General features: G+C 46.6%; 1 protein-coding gene across 1 annotated transcript in view; it reads right to left on the bottom strand.

The window, feature by feature from the left end:
* Window positions 1-5,842: 5,842 nt before the first annotated feature.
* LOC138489312 (zinc finger protein 84-like) overlaps window positions 5,843-26,021 on the bottom strand; it is a 75,111-nt gene continuing 54,932 nt past the window's right edge. Inside the window, exon 2 of the mRNA XM_069617012.1 lies at window positions 5,843-11,979. Within this exon, the coding sequence (XP_069473113.1) occupies window positions 10,141-11,439 (1,299 nt within the window). The 5' untranslated portion in view covers window positions 11,440-11,979 and the 3' untranslated portion in view covers window positions 5,843-10,140. The remainder of the gene's footprint in view (window positions 11,980-26,021) is intronic.

The following is a 26,021-nucleotide window of genomic DNA, read 5'->3' as shown; positions in this document are numbered from 1 at the left end:
AAAGCGTTGAATGCATTTTTTCAATGGTAAAGGGTTTAGTTTAGTAAAAGTGTGTTTTCAACCATTAAAAAGGGTGATTGGGGGGACCCCCATTAAAAATCAAATTAGAAATGCATTCAATGTTTTTTTTTTAGATCCTTTAGTGTCAATGGTATGGTTTGTCTATGCTTTGACTGTCAATGCAATCACTAGAAACCACATCATATATTGCTGGACTATAAGGACAAAGGAGTACTAGGTACAGGTGATTTTGTAGGTGGAGCATAGAGTCAGAAAAGCAGTGAGAGGGTACCCTATATGGGTTTTGTAGGTGGGGGAAAACACCAAAGCATTGTTAGACACAGAAGTGCTTTAAAGGGGGAGGAGGCCACACTTGGGTTAGGAACAGTTCTATTTTGTAGGTGGGGGAGAAAGCCACAGCAGTGAGAACCCCACACATGTTGTATGGCTAAGGAAAACAGGTAGGCACACATGGCATTGGCAGAGGAGAAAGCCAAAGCTTTGTTAGGCATATGTTTATTTTGTAGACAGAAAAGGCCAAAGCAGTGCAAACGCTATCTGTGTTGTTCAGGAAGGTGAGAACACCAAAGCAATGTTAGGCACACCTGTGTGCTAGTTGTGGAGTAGAAGTCCAGAGCTGTGTTTGGCACACATCTATTATGCATGTGCAGGAGACGGTGATAGCAGTGAGAAACCTAAGGTAGAAGCATTGAGAACACTGCATGCGTTTTGAAGTTGAGGGAGAATGCCCTATGTGTGCTTTATCACTGAAAGAGAAGGCCAAAGCATTGAGAACTCCACATGCATTTGAAGTTGAGGGAGAAAGCCGTATGTGTGCGTATGTGTACTTTATCACTGGAAGAGAAGGCCAAAGCATTGAGAAATCCATATGCATTTGAAGTTGAGGGAGAATGCCGTATGTGTGCGTATTTGTACTTTATCACTGGAAGAGAAGGCCAAAGCATTGAGAACTCTACATGCATTTGTAGTTGAGTGAGATTTGTACTTGAGGGAGAATGCCCTATGTGTGCTTTATCACCGGAAGAGAAGGCCAAAGCATTGAGAACTCACATGCATTTGTAGTTGAGGGAGAATGTCCTATGTGTGCTTTATCACTGGAGGAGAAGGTCAAAGCATTGAGAACTCTGCATGCATTTTGAAGTTGAGGGAGAATGCCCTATGTGTGCTTGATCACTGGAAGAGAAGGCGAAAGCATTGAGAACTCCACATGCATTTGTAGTTGAGAGAGAATTCCCTATGTGTGCTTTATCACTGGAAGAGAAGGCCAAAGCATTGAGAACTCCACATGCATTTGTAGTTATGGGAGAATGCCCTATGTGTGCTTTATCACTGGAAGAGAAGGCCAAAGCATTGAGAACTCTGTATGTGTTTTGTAGTTGAGGGAGAATGTGCTTGATCACTGGAAGAGAAGGCCAAATCATTGAGAACTCCACATGCATTTGTAGTTGAGGGAGAATGTCCTATGTGTGCTTTATCACTGGAGGAGAAGGTCAAAGCATTGAGAATTCTGCATGTATTTTGTAGTTGAGCGAGAAGGCCCTATGTGTGCTTCATCACTGGAGGAGAAGGCCATAGAATTGAGAACTCCACATGCATTTGTAGTTAAGGGAGAATTCCCTATGTGTGCTTTATCACTGGAAAAGAAGGCCAAAGCATTGACAACTCCACATGCATTTGTAGTTGAGGGAGAATGCCCTAAGTTTGCTTTATCACTGGAAGAGAAGGCCAAAGCATTGAGAACTCCACATGCATTTATAGTTGAGGGAGAATGCCCTATGTGTGCTTTATCACTGGAAAAGCAGGCTAAAGCATTGACAACTCCACATGCATTTGTAGTTGAGGGAGAATGCCCTATGTGTGCTTCATCACCGGAAGAGAAGGCCAAAGCATTGAGAACTCCACATGCATTTGTAGTTGAGGGAGAATGCCCTATGTGTGCTTGATCACCGGAAGAGAAGGCCAAAGCATTGAGAACTCCACATGCATTTGTAGTTGAGGGCGAATGCCCTATGTGTGCTTTATCACTGGAAGAGAAGGCCAAAGCATTGAGAACTCCACATGCATTTGTAGTTATGGGAGAATGCCCTATGTGTGCTTTATCACTGGAAGAGAAGGCCAAAGCATTGAGAACTATGTATGTGTTTTGTAGTTGAGGGAGAATGTGCTTGATCACTGGAAGAGAAGGCCAAAGCATTGAGAACTCCACATGCATTTGTAGTTGAGGGAGAATGTCCTATGTGTGCTTTATCACTGGAGGAGAAGGTCAAAGCATTGAGAATTCTGCATGTATTTTGTAGTTGAGCGAGAATGCCCTATGTGTGCTTCATCACTGGAGGAGAAGGCCATAGAATTGAGAACTTCACATGCATTTGTAGTTGAGGGAGAATGCCCTATGTGTGCTTTATCACTGGAAAAGAAGGCCAAAGCATTGACAACTCCACATGCATTTGTAGTTGAGGGAGAATGCCCTATGTGTGCTTCATCACCGGAAGAGAAGGCCAAAGCATTGAGAACTCTGCATGCGTTTTGTAGTGAAGGAGAATGCCCTATGTGTGCTTCATCACTGGAGGAGAAGGCCAAAGCATTGAGTACTCTACACACGTTTTGTAGTTGAGGGAGAATGCCCTATGTGTGCTTTATCACTGGAAGAGAAGGCTAAAGCATTGGGAACTCTGTATGTGTTTTGTAGTTGAGGGAAAATGTGCTTGATCACTGGAAGAGAAGGCCAAAGCATTCAGAACTCCACATGCATTTGTAGTTGAGGGAGAATGTCCTATGTGTGCTTTATCACTGGAGGAGAAGGTCAAAGCATTGAGAATTCTGCATGCATTCTGTAGTTGAGGGAGAATGCCCCCATGTGTGCTTGATCACTGGAAGAGAAGGCCAAAGCATTGACAACTCCACATGCATTTGTAGCTGAGGGAGAATGCCCTATGTGTGCTTTATCACTGGAAAAGAAGGGCAAAGCATTGACAACTCCACATGCATTTGTAGTTGAGGGAGAATGCCCTATGTGTGCTTCATCACCGGAAGAGAAGGCCAAAGCATTGATAACTCTGCATGCGTTTTGAAGTTGAGGGAGAATGTCCTATGTGTGCTTTATCACTGGAAGAGAAGACCAAAGCATTGAGTACTCTACACACGTTTTGTAGTTGAGGAAGAATGCCTTATGTGTGCTTTATCACTGGAAGAGAAGACCAAAGCATTGAGAACTCTGCATGCGTTTTGTAGTTGAGGGAGAATGCCCTATGTGTGCTTCATCACTGGAAGAGAAGGCCAAAGCATTCAGAACTCAGCATGCATTTTGTAGTTGAGGGAGAATGCCCTCTGTGTGCTTCATCACCGGAAGACAAGGCCAAAGCATTGAGAACTCTTTTAGTTTATATGAATTTACATGGTCACTGATGAGCCTTTTCTGAAAATTAAAAATGGCATAGTAAACAGAAGTTGTGACAAAGAAACTAATTGAAATATGCACTGTAGACTTGAACTTCGGCCGATGGCCAGGCACTTCCAGGAGTTTAGGAAGAGGGCAGCTGTCAGTGCTTCACTGCGGCTGTTATCAATGTACTGTATTCATGATACGCAGAGATGGTGGCTATTCTTGCAGCGCGCCATAGTTCATTTGCTTAGCATTCACTGGCCTTTGGCTCCCATGTGGTTTGTTTGGCTTTTGTTATATTGCCATTGAGTTCTTGGATAACATGTGTCTACATCCAGTGTCTGGAGCTGTTACATTTTGCAAGCTATAAGTAGACAGGCTTTTGAGTCTTCGGTTTCAGGGCAGGCCGGATGTGGTAACATTGGTAGTAGTAAGGTTCTCGCTGCTGGGCAAGTTGGTGTGGATTCAGGTTGTTGGTGTAACCTGGGCAGTTGTCAGCAAATTGCTCCAGCCATAGTTTTAACAAAGCAGCAAAAAGGGTTTTAAAATGTAGTCCATTTAAAACTGTTCCATCTATTGGACTGGTATTGGTAGCCATTTCCGTACTATTTGTTTCTTAGATTTTGCCAGATTGCATGCTGATGTCTCGAAACATTTGTTTTCAAATAGTTCTAGGCTTTAGCACCAATTGGCTCTAATCAGGGAGATTGTGTTTCTGATCAGCACATGTTTCCCGCTCCGCAGCCAACTTGCAAAGGGCTTCATGGCAGCTACATCCATGCTGTGGTTGCATTGAGAACTCTACATGCATTTGTAGTTGAGTGAGATTTGTACTTGAGGGAGAATGCCCTATGTGTGCTTTATCACCGGAAGAGAAGGCCAAAGCATTGAGAACTCACATGCATTTGTAGTTGAGGGAGAATGTCCTATGTGTGCTTTATCACTGGAGGAGAAGGTCAAAGCATTGAGAACTCTGCATGCATTTTGAAGTTGAGGGAGAATGCCCTATGTGTGCTTGATCACTGGAAGAGAAGGCGAAAGCATTGAGAACTCCACATGCATTTGTAGTTGAGAGAGAATTCCCTATGTGTGCTTTATCACTGGAAGAGAAGGCCAAAGCATTGAGAACTCCACATGCATTTGTAGTTATGGGAGAATGCCCTATGTGTGCTTTATCACTGGAAGAGAAGGCCAAAGCATTGAGAACTCTGTATGTGTTTTGTAGTTGAGGGAGAATGTGCTTGATCACTGGAAGAGAAGGCCAAATCATTGAGAACTCCACATGCATTTGTAGTTGAGGGAGAATGTCCTATGTGTGCTTTATCACTGGAGGAGAAGGTCAAAGCATTGAGAATTCTGCATGTATTTTGTAGTTGAGCGAGAAGGCCCTATGTGTGCTTCATCACTGGAGGAGAAGGCCATAGAATTGAGAACTCCACATGCATTTGTAGTTAAGGGAGAATTCCCTATGTGTGCTTTATCACTGGAAAAGAAGGCCAAAGCATTGACAACTCCACATGCATTTGTAGTTGAGGGAGAATGCCCTATGTGTGCTTCATCACCGGAAGAGAAGGCCAAAGCATTGAGAACTCTGCATGCGTTTTGTAGTGAAGGAGAATGCCCTATGTGTGCTTCATCACTGGAGGAGAAGGCCAAAGCATTGAGTACTCTACACACGTTTTGTAGTTGAGGGAGAATGCCCTATGTGTGCTTTATCACTGGAAGAGAAGGCTAAAGCATTGGGAACTCTGTATGTGTTTTGTAGTTGAGGGAAAATGTGCTTGATCACTGGAAGAGAAGGCCAAAGCATTCAGAACTCCACATGCATTTGTAGTTGAGGGAGAATGTCCTATGTGTGCTTTATCACTGGAGGAGAAGGTCAAAGCATTGAGAATTCTGCATGCATTCTGTAGTTGAGGGAGAATGCCCCCATGTGTGCTTGATCACTGGAAGAGAAGGCCAAAGCATTGACAACTCCACATGCATTTGTAGCTGAGGGAGAATGCCCTATGTGTGCTTTATCACTGGAAAAGAAGGGCAAAGCATTGACAACTCCACATGCATTTGTAGTTGAGGGAGAATGCCCTATGTGTGCTTCATCACCGGAAGAGAAGGCCAAAGCATTGATAACTCTGCATGCGTTTTGAAGTTGAGGGAGAATGTCCTATGTGTGCTTTATCACTGGAAGAGAAGACCAAAGCATTGAGTACTCTACACACGTTTTGTAGTTGAGGAAGAATGCCTTATGTGTGCTTTATCACTGGAAGAGAAGACCAAAGCATTGAGAACTCTGCATGCGTTTTGTAGTTGAGAGAGAATGCCCTATGTGTGCTTCATCACTGGAAGAGAAGGCCAAAGCATTCAGAACTCAGCATGCATTTTGTAGTTGAGGGAGAATGCCCTCTGTGTGCTTCATCACCGGAAGACAAGGCCAAAGCATTGAGAACTCTTTTAGTTTATATGAATTTACATGGTCACTGATGAGCCTTTTCTGAAAATTAAAAATGGCATAGTAAACAGAAGTTGTGACAAAGAAACTAATTGAAATATGCACTGTAGACTTGAACTTCGGCCGATGGCCAGGCACTTCCAGGAGTTTAGGAAGAGGGCAGCTGTCAGTGCTTCACTGCGGCTGTTATCAATGTACTGTATTCATGATACGCAGAGATGGTGGCTATTCTTGCAGCGCGCCATAGTTCATTTGCTTAGCATTCACTGGCCTTTGGCTCCCATGTGGTTTGTTTGGCTTTTGTTATATTGCCATTGAGTTCTTGGATAACATGTGTCTACATCCAGTGTCTGGAGCTGTTACATTTTGCAAGCTATAAGTAGACAGGCTTTTGAGTCTTCGGTTTCAGGGCAGGCCGGATGTGGTAACATTGGTAGTAGTAAGGTTCTCGCTGCTGGGCAAGTTGGTGTGGATTCAGGTTGTTGGTGTAACCTGGGCAGTTGTCAGCAAATTGCTCCAGCCATAGTTTTAACAAAGCAGCAAAAAGGGTTTTAAAATGTAGTCCATTTAAAACTGTTCCATCTATTGGACTGGTATTGGTAGCCATTTCCGTACTATTTGTTTCTTAGATTTTGCCAGATTGCATGCTGATGTCTCGAAACATTTGTTTTCAAATAGTTCTAGGCTTTAGCACCAATTGGCTCTAATCAGGGAGATTGTGTTTCTGATCAGCACATGTTTCCCGCTCCGCAGCCAACTTGCAAAGGGCTTCATGGCAGCTACATCCATGCTGTGGTTGCATTTCATGAAGGTCTGTTGTCACAAATTCAAGCGGGGAGCAATGGGACACACACATACCACAGTGGCAGCTTTTAAGGGATTTTATTTAATAAAAGAAAAAGGGCTGAACTAGAAGGAATAACAGGATGGCCTCTTCTAGGTCTGAAACAAGTAAGCAGTGGCCAACAGAACAGCAGGATAACATCTTCTCTGGTGCAATAAAGAAACCAAAAAGGCAGTTTCACAATGGATAGTCTAAAATCTGCAGCCCATGGCCCAAACATCTACGGGGATGACAGTTTCCAGTGTGAAGAGGTTTAAATGCCCTGAACAATTCTTTCTACAAATCTGGTGGTCGTTGTCCTCTTTTCCGTCACTTGTTCTGTAGGTTTCTGTACCAGTGGTTGTCCCTTGCTGCTGTACAAAGCTTGCTGACCACTGGGAGGGCAAGCAGGGACATCATTTCACCAAAATGCCAGGGGTAGCGGAAGTGACATCACACAACTCTTGACCTCTGAAGACATCACAGGAAGTGATGTAATTTGCCCCATCCCAAAGTGACATCACGGGAAGCGATGGAACACGACCTTTCACCCCTTAACAAAACAGGAAGTGACATCACATGCCATTGTTCCTAACTACACCATGTAAAATATGGTTACGATAACACTATGTGATATACATGTGATACAAGAATGGATGACCATATGTATCATTAATATCAGTGTTTGTAGGCCCATATTACCAAATTACTGTGAATGCAAACAGGCATCCAAGGCCAAATGATAATTTTGTGTTATTATATAGCACTTACGCTTAAGAGCTTTATACAGAACAAATATATTTACAATATCACCCAACCTGTGTTGGTACCCATTTATCGACCTCAGAAGGATGAAAGGCTAAATAAGTGACTCACCCCCTGACGTGTGCCTGAAATAAACCTTTAATGTGTCTAGTAATTATTGTATAGAATTTCAGAACGACAAATTATTTGCTATTCCTATTCTTTCTTATTTAGGGTCACTGCAGAAAGTGTTAGACTTGTAAATCCCTCTGTTTTTTATTAAGAAGCCTGAACAAGAAAGCCAGCCACTCCAGGAACAAAGAGCCACATGGCACTAGCCACAGCCATAAAAGAACACCTCTGGCAACCCCCAAAAGACATCCCCGAGGGCAAGGGTCACCAACTGCAGCCCCTGTGACGTGTTGGTGCAGGTTAGATGGGGTGTCTGAGGAATGGGGTGCTAATTCAAACTCTGGGGTTCCTTAACACCCAGTCTAGCCTTGGACTACCCTCCTCACACCTTTGTACTGCTCTTGTTCCTATGTATTATTTCACCCTTGATCTATCCATCTTCACTAGTCAAAGCTTGTAGGTGTTGTTTGGTTATTTACCCAACCATTGACTGCCCATGTCCATGCTAATCCCCATGGCCATTCCCGCCCACTTCCTGCCCCTTACAGCTGAAAACACATCCTCCTAGGATCTCTTTGAGGTAGATTCATCAAGCCTTAATATCAAACCTGAAGAGCCTGAGAGTTAATAACTTACTTGGAGCTGTAAAAGCGCTACTGGTGCAATAAAAATGTAATAACGAGGTCTGCCTTCAGCGCCTCGATTTATAAGCACCATGTGTGTCATTCACTGAAGTCCTATTAAAAACAAGCATTAGCAAAGCCAGCAATTTGGGCTTTTGTAGAAGTATTAGGCATTTGCCAGGCACTGCTGTTATAAGCCCAGGTCCCCACACCATTTTGCAGCTGCTAGCATCGATGTCCAGTTAATACTACTATGACAATACCTGGCAAATGCCTTTCCCATACCTACACAAAAGCCAAAACTGTTGACATTGGCAATGCTGGTTTACGTTTGCCACATCCTCCTGTTCCTGATGCACTACTCTCCTCTCCTCCACTCCACTCCACCCAGTCTTTCATTTCCTCCCGCCCCTTTAATTCCACCTCTTACTTTTCCTGCAGCCCCCATCTTCTACTGTATGTACCCACTCCTCTGGCACCACTAGATTGAGAGATGGCTACTTCACCACCTCCTTGTGGTTCTTCTGATGACCTCTTCCTTAGCTTCTCTTACCACCATCTACGATTGCTCTCCACAACTTCCATGAGGTTGGAGGGAGAGAGGGATACCCCCTTTCTCCCTCCTCTTGGGTTTACTTTCCTATCACTGTCTCTCTCTATCTCTCACCGGCCTTTCTCTCCCAGCCCTCTGAGTCTATTTCCACAGTCCAATGGGTTTCTTCTCCAACCTTCTCTTAGCTACTTGCCCCATCCTCATGGCTCTTTCTAGCCCAACTCCCTATGTTTATATTTCCAGCTTCATCGCGCCTCCTTACCCCAACAACCTCAGACCTCTCCCCAGGTCCATGAGTCCTCCTATCCCCAAGCATCTGGGCTTCTCCTTTGGCCTGCTGTATCCTCCTAACTCCAGTTGCCTACATCATTCCCTTGCCAGGCTATTGGACCCCTCCTCTGGCTTTCCATCTACTGCACCAGCCCTCTCCAAATGAGCTTCAGACTCCTACCACAGGGCCCACCTGTTATAGAGCCTGCTTTCCAGCCTCTCTCTGGTATAATGGAGGTCAGGAGTGGCTCCCAGGCATCTGGTAAGGGGAATGGCTGACGGACTCCTCCCCTTTCCCATAGGTGGGTGTTTCCCTGCCTGCCACACCCTGGTCCCAACCTTTGCCTAGCTTGTAGATCTTCTGAGGTAACTGGTTGACGGTGTGAACTTTGTCTTAGCTCGAGCCCTGCTCCTTCCTACCTGTGCAATTGGATCTAGTTTCTGCATCCACATGAGGGTAGCAAAGATAGCTGGTGCTGCCAGCTCTGCAGGACTACCCCTCAATGATGCCCTGAAAGGGACAGGAGCTCAAAAGGCAGCAGAGTAACAAGCCCCTGAGTACAGCATGGCATGTGGCAGCACACAGCCACCTTGGCCACCACACCATCCACCAGTACAGGTCAGCAAGGAGATCTTGTCACACCTGTTAAATCAGAATGTCATAAAGTCCTGCCACGTTACACTGCTATGAACAAATGTCACTGTTCTGCCACTCAGAGCCTGCATTACCTCCTTGCACCACAATCATACAGATGTGTCTCTTCTGTGTTTTGCCATTGCACAAACCCCCACAAAGTGTTTCATCCAGACACATCAGAGTTTCAGGTTATTTCACCTGTTCCACTTTTGGCCATCACAGCTGGTGTCTCTGGTTGCTCCCCCTTCCAGATGTGACTTTGTATGATACACCATTGTGTTGCAAGGCCTACAGACATCAGCCGCAGAATGGGGCATAACTGCTTTGTTTGCACCTGCACAGCTCTAATAGCATTTTATCCAACGGTGATGTTTGTCTTTGCTATAAGGCCCTTCCCTTTGGATCGGAATCATTCACTTGGGTGGAAGTCAACTCACAATAATGCTTGGCTCAAAATCACTATATTAGGCAGCGGTCATCTCCGAGCGGGCCCACTGGGTCAGGGCCTACTGCTTCAATAAAACTTTTCTGGCACTGCGTACACTGATCAGGGTTTTCTCCTCTACGCCTTCACTCAGGCCGAATAAGGCAGACCCTTTGACAGAATTTGTGTGAATATTCAGTGCACCGATAACATTTTTTCCCCAATGTGTTCTCTCATGTTTTCTTAATAGGTATTTCTCTCTAAAGCTTTTCTGACATTCAGCGCACTGATGAGGTTTTTCTCCTGTGTGTATACTCTTGTGACTTCTCAGGTGGCCTTTCGTGCTAAAGTTTTTCTGGCATTTAAGGCACTGATAAGGCTTCTCTCCTGTATGTATTCTCTCATGCTGAACTAGTGTGCATTTTAGACTAAACAGTTTTGTACATACACTACACTGATAAGGTTTTTCTCCCGTGTGTGTTCTCTGGTGCAAAATAAGACTGATTTTTTGACTGAAATGTTGTGAACATTCAGTGCACTGGTAAGGTTTTTCTCCTGTATGTGTTCTCTTGTGCTGAATTAGACTGACTTTTTGACTGAAGTTTTGTGGACATTCAGTGCACTGATATGGTTTTTCCCCTGTGTGTGTTCTCTTATGCTCGATAAGATGGCTTTGATAAATGAAGCTTTTGTGACATTCAGAGCACTTGTGAGGTTTTTCTCCCGTGTGTATTCTCTCATGATTTCTCAGATTGCCTTTCTCGCTAAACCTTTTCTGACATTCAGTGCACTGATAAGGTTTCTCTCCCGTGTGCAGTTTCTCATGACTTCTCAGATGGCCTTTTGCTCTAAAGCTTTTCTGACATTCAGTGCACTGATAAGGTTTCTCGCCCGTATGTGTTCTCTCATGACGAATGAGGCCGTCTTTGCGACTGAAAATCTTCGGACATTCGCTGCACTGATAAGATTTTTCTCCTGTATGGCTTCTGTTATGGTAAGTAAGGCTGGACATGCGACTGAAGTTTTGTGAACATTCGGTGCACTGATAAGGTTTTTCTCCCGTGTGTGTTCTCTCATGATTTCGCAGGGGGCCTTCCCACCGAAAGCTCATTGGACATTCAGTGCACTGAAACGTCTTTTTTCCTCTGTGCGTTCTCTCGTGATTTCTCAGTTTGACTTTCCCTTTAAAGATTTTTTTACATTCAGAGCACTGAAAATGTTTCTCATCTCTTTGCATTTCCATATGCCGTGCATGATCACATTTTGAGTTCAAGCTTTTCGTGCATTCAGTGCACCGATGAGGTTGTGCTCTTCTGAGTCTGCCATTGTGCCGGATAACGCTTTTTTTCAGTGCACTCAGAGTTTTTTTTGCTACCTTCATTCTCTTTTGTTGTGTTGTGTTTTATGACACTGGTTTTTCAGACATTCAGTGCACCACCAAGATGTTTCTTCAACCTGCTTCCGCACATGCCAAATAAGACTGTTAAAAATGAGGACTTTCTGAAATTCCATACACTGATGAGGTTTTTCTCCAAACTGTGTTGTTTTATGTTACTTTGCTACTAAAACTTTTCTGTGCACCAATGAGATTTGTTTTAAATTGGCATTATGTCAACGATTCAGGTTTTGTTTTGCAAGCATACCAAACAAGGGAAATCTTCAAGCCATACACAACTCGCTCAAATGTGTTCCTCAGCTTGTAGCCAGGCTAGATTCCCCGCGGAACTTCTTTTCGAGGCCATCAGATCTCGTTCATAAATAAGGTTGTCTTCGGGTGCGTTACCTGGAAATTGGAATACCCCCTAATGTTAACTTTTCAGAGTTCTGAAGCATTTTCACTTTCTTCCAGGTAAACACTTTTTTATGGAGTTAGATTATGTTCATGCTACTTCATCGTGTTTTTTGTCCATTCTCTGGTCACCTGTAGAATTAAAGTGAAATGTTAATCATCCACATGTAAAACAGAACACTGAAATAAAATGCATCCATAGAATAGAGGTTTTCTGAAGCTATATAAAATACACTCAAACATATCTACATATTTATACACACAAACATACACGCCTATATGAATCTACACATATACATGCATCCATATATAGATACATTAAATAAAGAAGTAGTTGCAACTCTGTGGTTATGGTTAAGTTGGTCTTTGTATAGGATGAGGCCATTTTGAAATGCTTATAACTTTGTATCTTCAATATGCCAATGAAGAGTATATACTCAGAGCGGTGGTGGATTAGGAAGAAAGACCCAACTTGCATGTGGGAATACCAGTCAGCATAAAGGCATCTCATCCACAGAGGGTAGTAGGAATAATGAGATTCTCCAAACGTTAGCTAGGGGTGGCCATAAAGGCAGGACCCCACCCTAGCAGGATCCCTCAAGTATAATTCCGAAGTGGTATAGGCAATAATTATTGACGCTCGCCTCCTGGCCATTACCACACAGGACTGCCTCAGAGATGACTCCAAGGCAGTGCACTAATAATGTCTTTAACTGAAGGCTCCTGAGAATAAACTGTAGTTTATAACTATAGCAATGTGCAGTTTTATTTGAATATAACATTGTCTGCGGAGGGCAGGGACCGCAGCAAACATACATACAAACAACCCCCCCACCCCCAAAAAAAATCAAGGAGAGTGAACCATCCACCTTAGCAAATCACAGACCTCCTTGCAGACTTGGAACAGCGGCAGATTGCATACCAAGTTGTCCTGACATAACTTGTGTGATGAATCTGATGATGTCATCACTTCTTTCCTGAAGGTAGCCTCTCCTCGCGTAGCCAGGGGACAGCAGTCGCTACCTGATCCCGACCCTGGGGATGGCTATGCGAGGGAAGATCACATAAGGGGACGCGACCCTCAGAGGGATGGACAGATATCAGATGATTAGACATGGTATCTCCCCTTATTTTTTAGAGCTATTCCCTCCATCCCCCCTGCATTAATGGCTTATTCTGATAATCCCCTTCAACATCCTGCAAACGGTGCTGACAGAACTTATGAACATTTTACACCTAGTAAAACAACACATTCTGAGACGCGGAAGAGGTCTGCCATGAGAAAGAGTGTGAAGCATAATGGGCAGTCGAGTGTTGTGAAGAATGTGATTGGTCCAAGACATTTACAGCCTGGAGGCAGGAGTTTAAATCAGCCACCACAGGAAAATGGGGAGAGCTTCCTTTTCCAAGCATCATTTTAGAAACCGTCACAAACCACAGGTTGCAGTGTAGAGCAGATGGCGTCCCAATCCGGGAGTGAACCACGAAGGAAGGCAAGTGAAGGCAGTGAGAGAGCGAGCTGACCCAAGCACACCTGGCTGATCGGGCAAACCGAGAAGCAGATGGGACTGAGAGCCGTGGCTTCAGAGCACTGCCGCGAGTGTAGAGGTACAGAGGTGAGCTCCAGACCAGCCGTGCAGTGAAGCAATGCCAGTTTACCGTGGGATCGCCAGACGAAGAAGGAAGGCGCAGTGGGAACTGGAAGCCAGGACGGGCTTCGTTCCAATGCAAGGAGTAAGAATGCTCTGTGCCGCTGAGTGGGGAAAGCCGCTCGATGTCCAGAAGATACTGAGGCGAATACCCAATACATATGAGTGGAGTGAAAGAACACATATGCTGTCAGTGAACCCAGAGGGAAGAATGGGATGCCGAAACTGAGGCAAAAAGACCCTTCAAGAGTGAATTGGTTGCCTTGAGTGGGGGAGAGAGTAATCCATTGGAATCACCGTTATCTTCATAGCCACAGTACTTTACCTTACAGTAATGGGGAAGATCTATACCTCCTTGTACTGAATGAGAAAGAGAGATTGCAACATAAAATCCTTGCAGAGAGTATTCCAATCGAATTGTGGATCTGGGCTTTGCATCCATAAGGAATTGTACAAGAGAACCTGGCAGGATAGTATACCTGGATTTTTGCAAGTCTGGGACCCTGCACCCAAATTGTGTTACCTTGGTATCTTGGACATTTTTGCTTTGGACATCTTGACACCTGACAGACCCATCGTTTTGGCTGTGGTAGGAAAATACCTATTAGATCAGGGATAGTGAGGCATTTTCCAACACCTTTCTTGTTTAATAAAAGTGTATGCCAACCACCAGGGGGGCGCAGGATGCACTGACGCATCTCTTCTCGTCTCCTCCGAAGGGTGCCGTTTTTGGGACTTGAGCCCCCCCAGAACTCCCTGGATTGAAGTGCGACCCCCACCGCAGCCTTCTAACACCGTGGGGCACCTGAATACCCCAACTCTGGTCTCCCGACGTGGCGCCTTTGCTGCGCAGTGAGCCCGCGAAGATAGGAGGGAGGGAATGCCCCGCCTCCCCCGGCGCCGCGGGTCTGCATGAAAACAACGGAGAGCCGCGGATAAGGTGAGTCCTGCAGCTTCATCGGCAGCCCCACCCCAAATTTGTCTGCAGTGGTCTCCTGTGCCCCACAGAGCCCAGGCAGGGCAGCTCGACGCTTTGGGCTGCTTCCCGCCATTGGGGCCACACCCTGGAGCAGCGCACCGGGCGTGGAGGCCTGTGAGGCGTCCCCGGACATCAGCGCTCAGTGGATCCGGCCCAGGAGAGCTGGCTTGCCCCCTCGGAGTCCAGCGAGAGCAGAAGCCCCCGCCGGCGACTTTGAAGAGCGAGCACCCTCCCCAAGGGGTACCCACAGCAGCCCACCTATCCCCCCCCCACTTCGGGCCCTCCCTGGATCTGACGGTGGATCGGGAGACATGCCGAGGGGGCACCGGAGCACCCACGAGGTCAGAGGCCGCCTTAAAGTGCTGCATTATATTGAAGGCAAAGAGAGCCGGCCTTTGACCTAGAAGCGGAGAATAGGCCTAAACAACCCCCCACCCCAACAGTGAGCACAGGGCCTGGACGGCATGCAGGCAGGACCTCTTCAGAGGCGTATTGTGGCCCGGCGGCGGTGCCCATTGGAGCGGATCCCGTGAGGAGGTGAGGAGCCGGGGGAGTCCTATGAACTGGAAAGAATCTCTGCAGAAATTCCGACGCTTGGCCCCTGGCTCCCCGACTCGCCCTGAGATGGCGACCTCGACGCCTCAGGAACTAACAGACACTAGCATGGTCACCAAGGGTATGGCCACCCTCCTCGAGGAGATCAGAGGCTTCAGGGCGGATATAACGCTACGTCTGGACACTTTGGACATAAAAGTGGACAATATAGATGACAGGGTTCAGGCGCTAGAGAACAATACGGCCTTGAACGGCATCTTTGAGATGCAATTTGATATGCGCCTGGCGGAGCTCGAGAGGAGGGAAGAGAAATGTTCCCTAAAGCTTGATGACCTGGAGAACAAGGAACGTCACTGTAACCTGCGCTTTTTAGGTTTCCCGGAGCGTGAGGGCGAAACACAAGCAGACATTGTAAAAGCTGTTAACGCGGTGGTGCGATCACTCTTTGAAGGGGCTAACATGAACAAACCGACTATTGATAGAGCCCACAGAGCAGGTGCAGCCAACAGAGGCCCCAGGTCCATTCTAGTACGATTCCACTACTTTGCGGAGAAAAGTAAAATTCTTGAACTGGCCCGCAAGAAAAGGCCCATTGGACTGGGAGGGGGCTCAGATCTCGGTGTATCAGGATCTGTCTGCCTTCACCCTGGCGAGACGTCGGCTCTGTTCCCCGCTGACGAAAATGCTTCAGACCAAAGGGGTCCGATATAGGTGGGGATACCCTTTCCCACATTCCTTTGAGCTAGACGGCTACAAGTACGCCATGGTCATGGAGGACGATATTCGCAGGGTGTCGGGGGAGCTCCTGGATGATCCAAATATGGAAGTGGGCGAGCGAGAACGCGAGAGAGCCCCAGCTGGCCCCAGGCGGACGAGGGCTCCACAGGAAAGACGTAAAGTCCGAGGCCACAGGAAATTCAAAAGAGTGGCACCGGCATCCCCGGAGCTGCCCAGCACTTGAAGAGCCCCCGGGAGCTCGACGATCAAGCGTGTACCCGGTACTGTGAGTGGGGAGGCGACGCAACTGTTTATGGACTAATAAGGATATGGGGGTGGGGAGGCTCGAGTTGTTGTTTTTGAAGATTTTGGGAGCCCGGAGGGGGGAAGACAATGGTGGCCTGGACTGGCGACAAGATGAAGCCGCTAATCAACCAGGCATTTAGGGGGAGGGGGGAGCGGGGATGGAAAAGTTGGCGTTTGTTTATTGGGGATTCAGTTGGGTCGCACCAGGTTATCAGGTCAACTTTGCACTTATAGAATTGTTTCTGGGCATCAGCAGGGTGCGGAAGTTTTGTGGGAGCATTGTCATTTTGCGCTCCACGGAGGGAGCCATGAGCCTTTACCACCGTATTGATGGATGACTCGCTCCAATTTTTGACTGTGGGGTCGTTAAACGTACGTTAAACTCACCTACAAAAAGGTCGCTGGTGGTGAGAGAATTTTCAAGGCTCTGCCTTCATTTCCTGTTTGTACAAGGAACTAACTGGGTTAGGGGCAAGGAACCCACGCTAAGGGCTAAAAATATTGATCAGGTGTATGTGGCGTACTTCTGGGCCAAAAAACGCAGAGTGGCCCTCCTGGTTTCTCCCGGGGCCCACTTCGTGGCCAGAGCTCAGAAGTTGGACGTGGAAGGGCGATATATTATGGTCAAGGGGGAGGTGAGGGGCCGGCTGTTCACCCTGGTTTGTATTTACACTCCAAACGAGGCACAGGACATCTTTTGGGAAGGAGGGCACCCTTTTGGTAGGTGGGGACTTTAACATGGTTCTGTGCCCCGAGAGGGATAGGAAGTCAGTAAATCCATGCCCAAACTTGCGCTTCCCCAAAAAGCTGGCAGAAGTTTTCCAAGAAGTCAATGGAGAATTGGGCTTGAGTGATACGCACCCCATTAAGCAAGGCCGAGACCCCGACTTCACCTTCTACTCAAAGCCTCATGCCACATTCTCCCATATCGATTATATTCTGGTTGACGCCACGCTTTGGTGTGAGGTTACGGACTCGGGGTGGAGATTGTCCCCTGGTCTGATCACGATTTGGTTAGAATAAAATTGGGCATTCCCCCAGCTCCCACATCCGGATCCCTGTGGAGGTGCAACGACCTCCTCCTGCATGATAAGGAAGTACGCCAAACCCTATTAGAAGCCATAAAAGAATACTTCTCTGCCAATGACAATGGGGAGGTTGGCGTCCTGGGTGTCTGGGAGGCATTCAAGGCAACCATTAGGGGCGTCCTTATCGAGAAAAAGAGGGAGAGGGGTCATGAGGAGAAGCTATTGAGGGAAAAGATAGATTCTATCCAACTGGGGGGAAACTGAAAATGCAGGATGTTCCCCGGACAATGGGAGGAGCTACAAAGATTGCGTTCTGGGCTGGCGGACCTCCAAGTGTAAAGGAAGTTGTCTTTCTTGAAACAGAAATACGTGGAAAAGGGGGAAAAAGCGGATAAGATACTTGCTTAGAGGCTCCGCGAGCTCAGAAATAGTAGGAGGGTGAACTCCATTCGCACCACAGAGGGGACTCGACTGTGAGAGACAGTAAGATAGCTGAGCAATTCAGAGAATATTATGAACGGTTATATTGCTCGGAGTATACAGGGGACGGGTCTGAAATAGATGGCTTCCTGGACTCCCTCTCGATCCCGGGCCTCTCCCCCGACAAGGCAGAAACACTAGAACTTCCCATAACCCCACAAGAAATAATAGACACCATATCCTCTTTGAAGAGTGGAACAGCCCCGGGGGATGATGGGTTCACTGTTAAGTTTTACAAGACCTACCGGTCTACGTTGGCCCCGTTCATGGCCAGGATGTTTAACTCGGCACTGGAACTGGGCTCCCTTCCACCCACGATGATGTCCGCCCTGATAGTAGTGCTCCCCAAAGAAGGGAAGGACCCCTCCCAGTGCCAATCATACCGCCCTATATCCCTCCTCAACACCGATGTAAAGATACTGGCCAAACTTTTAGCAAACAGACTGGCGAGACTCCTCCCTTCCCTAGTACACTGAGATCAAGTGGGCTTTATCCCGGGTCGCCAGGGATCTGACAACATACGGAAGACCCTGGATCTTATGCATGAGGCTTCAAGGCAAGGGGTGGAAGGCTATCTCCGATCACTAGATTCGGAAAAGGCCTTCGACCGCGTAGAATGGCCTTATATGGGTAAAGTCCTCCGAAATATGGGTCTGGTGGACAACTTCTGTGGTTGGGTTTCGGCACTTTACAACGGTCCTTCGGCAAGAGTCTTGGTTAATGGTGGCACCTCAGACCAGCTGGCCCTATCTAGAGGCACCCGTCAGGGCTGTCCCTTTATATGCCTTGGCAATGGAGCCACTGGCTATAGCGATCAGAGCTGACCAGGAAAACACAAGGATTAGATGTGACAATTGCGACTTTAAACTTTCCCTGTTTGCAGACGATATCCTGGGCTACTTGACCAACCTCCAGGACTCCCTACCCCGATTATTCAGACTTATAGACTACTATGGCACCTTTTCGGGGCTTAAGGTGAACACGTCCAAGTCTAGAATTATGCCCATGGGTCCTGGGGATCATGACATCGGGGGTAACACCGAAATCCTGGGAGTGAGAATAGAGCGGGTTTCCACCAGGTATTTGGATACCACCATTCCCAGGGATCTGTCACAACTCTATCAATGTAACTTCCCGGGGATCTTGGCCAAGATTAGTAGTGATCTCAAATGATGGGCACCTCTCACACTCTCATGGTTCGGGCGTATGGTCACGGTTAAAATGAACATCCTGCCCCGCTTACTCTACCTCTTTGCGACCCTCCCTGTGGTGATCCCGGAGGCCTTCTTTAAGACACTACAGTCCCGAGTCCTTCAGTTCATCTGGGCCGGCAAGAGAACAAGAGTCAAATTTTCTACCCTAACTCTTCCCAAGTCTCATGGTGGTTGTGGCCTCCCGGACTTTAGACTTTACCACAAAGTAGCTCAACTCCGGGTGATGTTGGAGCACATGAGGGACGACCTGGGGACATATTGGACTTTCATCGAGGATGTTCACACCAACCCGAAAAAAGTCAGGGACCTGCTATGGGCTCCCCCCCCACCGCAGAGCGCACCCAACCTTAGCGGCCCTCTGGGCAGTCTGGAAGCCGAACAAGGAAAACAAGCTGCTGTCATCCTGGCCGTCCCCTTTAACATCGCTGTGGGGTCCCCCCATCGATCTAGACACCAGGGGCTTTAGAGACACACAGGCATGGTCGGACTTGGGCCTGGAGAGAGTTGCTCAACTCTCCCGGGAGGAGGGTTTCATAGAATAATCAGCTGACTGAGGCATTGGGCGACAACCCGCCCTCAGTCTTTGAATATTTGCGCCTGAAAGGGATACTGACCTGCCCTCGGTGGCCCGATAACCTCAAGCACCCCCTCACTCCTTTCGAAACTGTCCTAACTAAGAGGGCCTCCAGGAAAGGCTCCCTGTCTAAGTTCTATGGCACATTGATAACGGCTAATCTGGAGGGTAGGCAGCCCTTCAAATGAATATGGGAAGAAAGGTTGGGCATGACGCTGGACGATCACACATGGACGGCAATCTTTATATCTATATTCACGGGCTCACTGTACACCGCTGCCATGGAACATAGCTTTAAGATACGCCATTCATGGCATCGCCCTCCAGCCACCCCGTCCAAAATGTTTAAAGAGGTGTCCCCTTTTTGCCCCAGGACATGTCAACAGCGGGGCACTTGGTTTCACATGTGGTGGGGATGCCCGGTCATTCAGGTGTACTGGTCAGAACTGCTCAGCTGGATCAGGACATTGAAGGGAATTCCCCCACCTTACATCCACTGGAAATCCTCCTGGGTACTCCTTTGCCGGAGACAGAACAGCCTGCATTCCCGAAGGTCATTGGGGCCATGTTGAGGGTGGGGAGGCTAGCGCTAGCTCAAAAATGGAAAAATGTTCTAGCTCCATCCAAGGAGGAATGGCTTTGTAAACGTAGGTCGATCTTCACCTATGAAAAACTCACTGCGATAACAAATGACACCATGTCGGATTTTGTACAGGAATGGACCGCTGTGCTTCTTAATGACGATTGCATCTCTATGCGCCTGTAAAGCACGTCCCTTAATGTCCCCATTTCACACACCTCTCCACTAACCTCAGGGACCTAGCTTGGGCCCCCTACTCGCTGTGAACTGATCTGACCCCATTATGTCAAAATGTATGTCTAATAACATATTGATATCCAAATGTTCTCTCTGCAGAGTCTATAACCTGCAAAACCTCTAGACCTGGTATGTTCAAAAAGTTGGGGGGGGGGGGTTTGGGGGGGAGTTGGCGGGTAAGGGAAAAAAAAATGTAAACTGCCATCTATGTTTCCTCAATGTATTGCTGGCAGGGACTGCTTCCGGCACCCTACCTTACATGTATGATGTCAATAAAAACAAAGTTAAAAAAAAAAAAGTGTATGCCAATCACCATGGGTTCTCTGTGTCCGAGTCACATCACTGGTTCCTCACATTTCCCTTGTTATAAATTCTGTGCACATCTTTGTCCCGGACCCTATTATCATTACTGCATAAATCCTCATCTCCGTCCCTCATAACCATTACCGTGCACATTCTCATCCTGGTCCCTCATTACCATTACTTTGCGCATACACATGCCAGTCCCTCTTTACCTCATGGACCCTCATCCCGATCCCTCATTACCATGTACATCCCAGTACCTCATTACCATTACCTCATGTGTCCTCATCCCATTTTCGCATTACCGTTCAATACACATCTTCATCCCAATACCTCATTACCATGCATATCCTAATTCCGGTCCATCATTACCACGTGCTTCCTCTTCCCTCATTTCTTTAGATTTGTGCATTGTGGTGTGCTGTCTGAACTCACCATCCTTACATTTGGGAGACGTGAGTTTGAGGGGTCAGAAATGAGAGACAGACACAAAGTTGTAACTTTTCAACATCAGACATCTTTATTACAATAAAAGTGGTTGGATGAAGGCTGTTCTGTCCCTATCCAAGAAGAGTTTCCTTACCTAGGAAACTAAAATGAAAGATTATTCTGTGTCTTGTCATCAAATATTATACTAATTGACCTTGTGTCAAAAGGTTTCTGACCCTCACACTATAAATGAACAATTAAAGGAGTGTGGTGAGTGTTTGTTTTGATTGAATAAAAGGTGTACCAACAAAAAAAAAAGATTCTGAATATGGAAATCCAACAAATAGTCTGTGCATCCAGGGTCTGGTTCTCTTCCCCCGAATTATTTCAGGTAGGATAACAAGGGTGTCTCTCTCAGTCAATGAGCCCTTAAGAATAGATGAAATGTCTCTTTCTTAAGGATTCTTTCTTCATGATGGCAAAAAAAGGATATTTGAATTAGCTTTTTAAGAGTAGGTGAAATGTCTCTTTTCTATTGAGCTTTCCTTCAGGATGGATGTATTTTCTTCTTCAATAAAGTTTTGAAACTCCTGGTACACTCCCCTGCCAGGAATTCCTGCGCTGGGTCTTGCAGATCCCCTGGTATACTCTCCTGCCAGGTAACCTTTTCCCAAAAGGAATGTCTGCCTGATGGTTCCTTGCACCAGCACTTCGTACAATGTTCACAGTGTGTACTTCCCCTTTTCGTTCCTGTCGATCCCCTTGTGTACATCTCCTGCCAGGTTTCTCTTCCCAAAAGGATGGTCTGCCTGATGGTTCCTTTCACCAGGACTTTCTACAATGTTCACAACACTTTCATCTTGGTACAACACAGTTATTCCTCTTCACTGCTTACACCTCGATAGTTTGTGGCAATGCTTGTTCCAATCTTCTCCAAATTGACCTCTTATATAAAGAAACTTGTATAAACGTTGCCTTTCAACATTCTCCTTAATGTTCATCTGCTGTGGATAACATTTATTCCAGCTTTCTCCATATGGCTCTCTTTCACATGAGGATTCGTATAATTTCTGTCTCTTCAATTTACTTGCTCAGTATTCAAAATGTTCATTTATTTGTCCATATGCCTGTCCACATGCCCCGGTCCCCCAGCTCTTTTTAGGCACACTCACCAGTGTTGATTGGCGACTCTGGACCGTGGCAACTCCTGTAGAGCCTTTTTCTGACCCTCGTTCAGTTCCAGCGTCTGCTTCGTGCTCGTGTCCTGGTGAAAGTGAACAGTTTTTATTGGACCACACTTACATAAGCCTTGCTGTTGCTCTCCCAGCGGTCCCTCTGCCGTGTCTGCAGCACCTCTCCCGGGATCACGTCTTTCCAGGTAGGTGAGCTTCCAAGCACAGGCTGTTAAGAGGCTCTGCTATGTCCCACACATTTCTCCTCTTCACATCTGCTTCTGCTGCTTGCTCCGCTTGCTCCGCTTCCTCCGCTCCATTCACCCTACAGCTAGCTTCTCCTCTCCTAACCTGCAGATGCTTAGCATGTTTAAATGTCCCATGCAGCCGCCGAGTTCTCTCATGACAACTAGACCGCACGTTTGGATAAATGTTTCTTTCATTCCTACTCCTTCATCTGCCTCATCTCAGTACTTTAGGCTTCGTGGGAGATGAAGTCCATAGACGTTTTAGGCTCTTTAATGTTGTATTGTTTCAAAAAATGAGGACCATTGGAAATGGGTGTTAAATGTGTTTCTTGTTTCATGAGGTGTGAATGGTATCCTGCTGAGGATGTCTGATAAGAGATGGTCTTGGGGTTTTACCCCTGAAAGGATTGAAAGAATGACAACATGCCATCAGCAATCTAGGAATTATAGGGTTCTCTTCACAGGGAAGAGAGGAATACTGCGTCTTTCCTAATGGGTTTACCACATCTCCCTGGCAGCTATCTCCTCCAATGTGATTCTCCCTTATAATACCACCGCCAGGGTCAGGTTCTCGGGAGGATAGCTCAGCGGTAAGGTGCTCGCCTTGAAAGCAAGGCGACACAGAGCAACACAGGTTCGATTCCTCGTGTCCGTGCTTAGAAACCTCTGGGTATTAAGCGTGTTATAAAATGACCTATCATATGAGGATCAGGTAGCGGCTGCCCTCCCCTGGCCATATGGGAGGGAACATTAGGCTGGGGATCAGTGATGACTCCATAGGATTCATCACATGAGCCACGAGGTACTGCGCTGGCATGGCTGCTAACCGATTCTCCTCCTGCAGGGTAGATGAGGGGAGATCCTGCTGCCTCGCTGTTCCACTAGAGATGCTGCAGTATCCCCTCAGGAGCCATGATTAGAGATGCCAATTTAGAAAACTTCAACTCCCAGAAAGCATTGTAAAGGGTCACCGCGGAACAGGAACCAGAATACTGAAGAACTCTAAAACCCTGAATTCCAGGAACATGCAGTGTTTGAAAACAAAGAAAAGAATGACCAATGCTTCTCCGATATGGAATGAACAAGGAAAGACCTGCAAACATTGTGCATCGGTGCTCACAGTAGAGTACGATCACTAGCAAGAAGTGCAAATGCGGAGTGCTTCAGGTCCACCCTTAGAATAGACTGTGCTGCATGCCAACAACTCTCAAAAGCTCTCATTACTGGCAATAAAGACTATCAGGCAACTAGCCAACACAACGGATCCACCAAAAAGACAATAAGGAGAGATTAAAGTGTCCCAATGGAATAACCAATCAGGTTCAATAATTGAAACCAGAAAGGGGAACAACCTTTCAGGAACACAATTAGAAGCCATGTCCCAGCTAGGATGTATACAAGAGGCTGGGAAGAAGCACCCAAGGAAAGGATCCCGGAGTAGGTGGGTGTGGCTACTTATGCTTCCATGACACAAAGGAAGATTCCTAGATGTCGAGTTCAGGAAAGGACTGCTGCCTGGATGAAAGCAGGAAACACTGGGGAGAAGCTCAGCGACGACTGGCTGGAAGTGGTCCAGGTCTGGAGATCCTAGAATAAGGTGGTGACAATGGGTTTTGGAAGATAATTCCTAAGCTTTGAGGGAACTGAAAAGTCTAAATATAGGATTTTCTCCCGGGAACCCTAAAGAAACAGGGAGTGAGACCCAATCCTGGGAAGGAGGTTGACACAACCCTAATGGGGGCCACGGGGCGAAATACCAACCCTGCTGCAAATCCTGATAAAGTGATGGTCCAGTTGGGGCCTGTTATGAATCCAGATAAAGGCAAGGTGTGGGAGAGATCCATCATAAACCCTTAGAGAGAAGAGGGGCTGGGAAAAGCACACCACTGATCATCATAAAACGGAGGCGAAGCCTGACGGAGACATAATAGTCTTGCCTGAAAACGCAAGAGAGGCCTTCTCTCTCAAGGTGACAGAAGGGAAGCCTGAAGCAAAGCCCGGACTATGAGTAACCATTACAAGGATCTTTCCCAAAAGGTTTAGCTGTATTAGAATAGACCCCAGAATTGGCTGGTTGAGATTGACTCTTGGCAAGTAGGAAATTATGTGCTGCCTAGATGTAGAGGGCAAGTGAATTTTCATACCTGGCTAGTAGCATACAACTTGACATTTCTAACTATTATTAGAATAGCGCTGGACTTAGAAGATTAGGTTTTGGATCTTTTCTTTGGGCTGGACTTTAAAGCAATTTCTGTTACCAGCTTAGTGTAGCTTGCGGGCTAGAGTTTTTGTTAAGACTAGGGGTTGGAAGTTTTTATTGGCAACCCTTTGACACATTTCTTCACAGGATAGGGTGTCTCACAGAGAGACACAGAACCTTGTTAGAACAAGTTAAAGACTAAGATTTGCATCAGCATCACTGAAGGTGTTAACACTTGTAGAGAAAATCCCACTTTGTGTTAACACATCCTGTGGACGGGTTACTTTAGAAGAATCTCTATTGTTTGTAGTTCGACTCCTAGAACTATTAGCCCTTAATCCAACTGTTATACATCAAATAAATGTCATTCTGTTCCACCACTAGAATACATTGCCACGTGCAACATTGTTTGGCCAGGCCACAGGATCTTCGTCCCAGTCTCTGATTGTCATGAGCTATTACAATGAACACCTGCATACATGCCCTGTCCCTCAACCTCATTGCCATTACTGTGACCATCTTTGTACGGGGTCCTTCAACACCATGTGAATCCTCACCAGAGTCCATCATTACAATTATAATTATTATAATTGTTCCTTTATAATGCACTTAATACCAACGAGTGGATTCTAAGCACGGGATCGGCACTCAAACCTGTGTTGCACTGCAAAACCAACACGTTGCCCCTGAGCTAATCTTCCTCCCCACTGCAATGTGCATTGTGCAATGTGCATTCTTGTCCTGGTCAGTCTTTACCATTTACATGTGCATCCTGGTTCCTGATTACAATTACCACCTCATCCTCTGGTCCCTCATTACCATTCATTTGCACTTCCTCATCCCAGTCCCTATTTAGCATAACTGCACACATACTTGTCATGGTCCCTCATCAGCATTGCTGAACCCATCCTTGTCCTGCGCCTTCTTTTCTGTGTGCAACCTTGTTTCGGTCCCTCATTAACATGTGCATCCTCGTCCCAGTCCCTCATCACTGCATGCATTCTCGCCTGGTCACACACTACCATTATCACATGCATTCTAGTCTCAGTCAGTCATTATCATCACAATGCGCATCCGCATCCTGGTTCTTCATTACCATTTCTCCAATCATCCTCATCCTCATCCTGGTCCCTCATTAACAGGCACATCCTTCTCTTGGTCACCCATTACCATTACCACAAGTATCCTTATGCCAGTCCCTCATTACAGCAGGCATCCTCATTCTAGTCCCTCATTACCACTTCAGTGTGCATCCTTGTGTGGATCATCACTACAGAGTGTATCCTCATCTCGGTTCCTCATTATAGTGTGCATCATTGTCCCTCATTACCACATGCACCCGCATCCCAGTATCTCATTACCTTTACTGCATGCATCTCCATCCTGGTGCCTCATTACCTTTACCACATGCATTCTCGTGCTCATCCCTCCTTACCATTACTTCAGGCATCCTTCGAATGGTCCTCAGTTTCATTACCGCACGCATCCTCGTCTTAGCCTCTC

This window comes from Ambystoma mexicanum, chromosome 9 (assembly GCF_040938575.1).
Source record: "Ambystoma mexicanum isolate Mex_15411 chromosome 9, UKY_AmexF1_1, whole genome shotgun sequence".
Classification (NCBI taxonomy): domain Eukaryota; kingdom Metazoa; phylum Chordata; class Amphibia; order Caudata; family Ambystomatidae; genus Ambystoma; species Ambystoma mexicanum.
The sequence above is the reverse complement of the archived record's forward strand: the minus strand, read 5'-3'. Positions and strand labels throughout refer to the sequence as shown.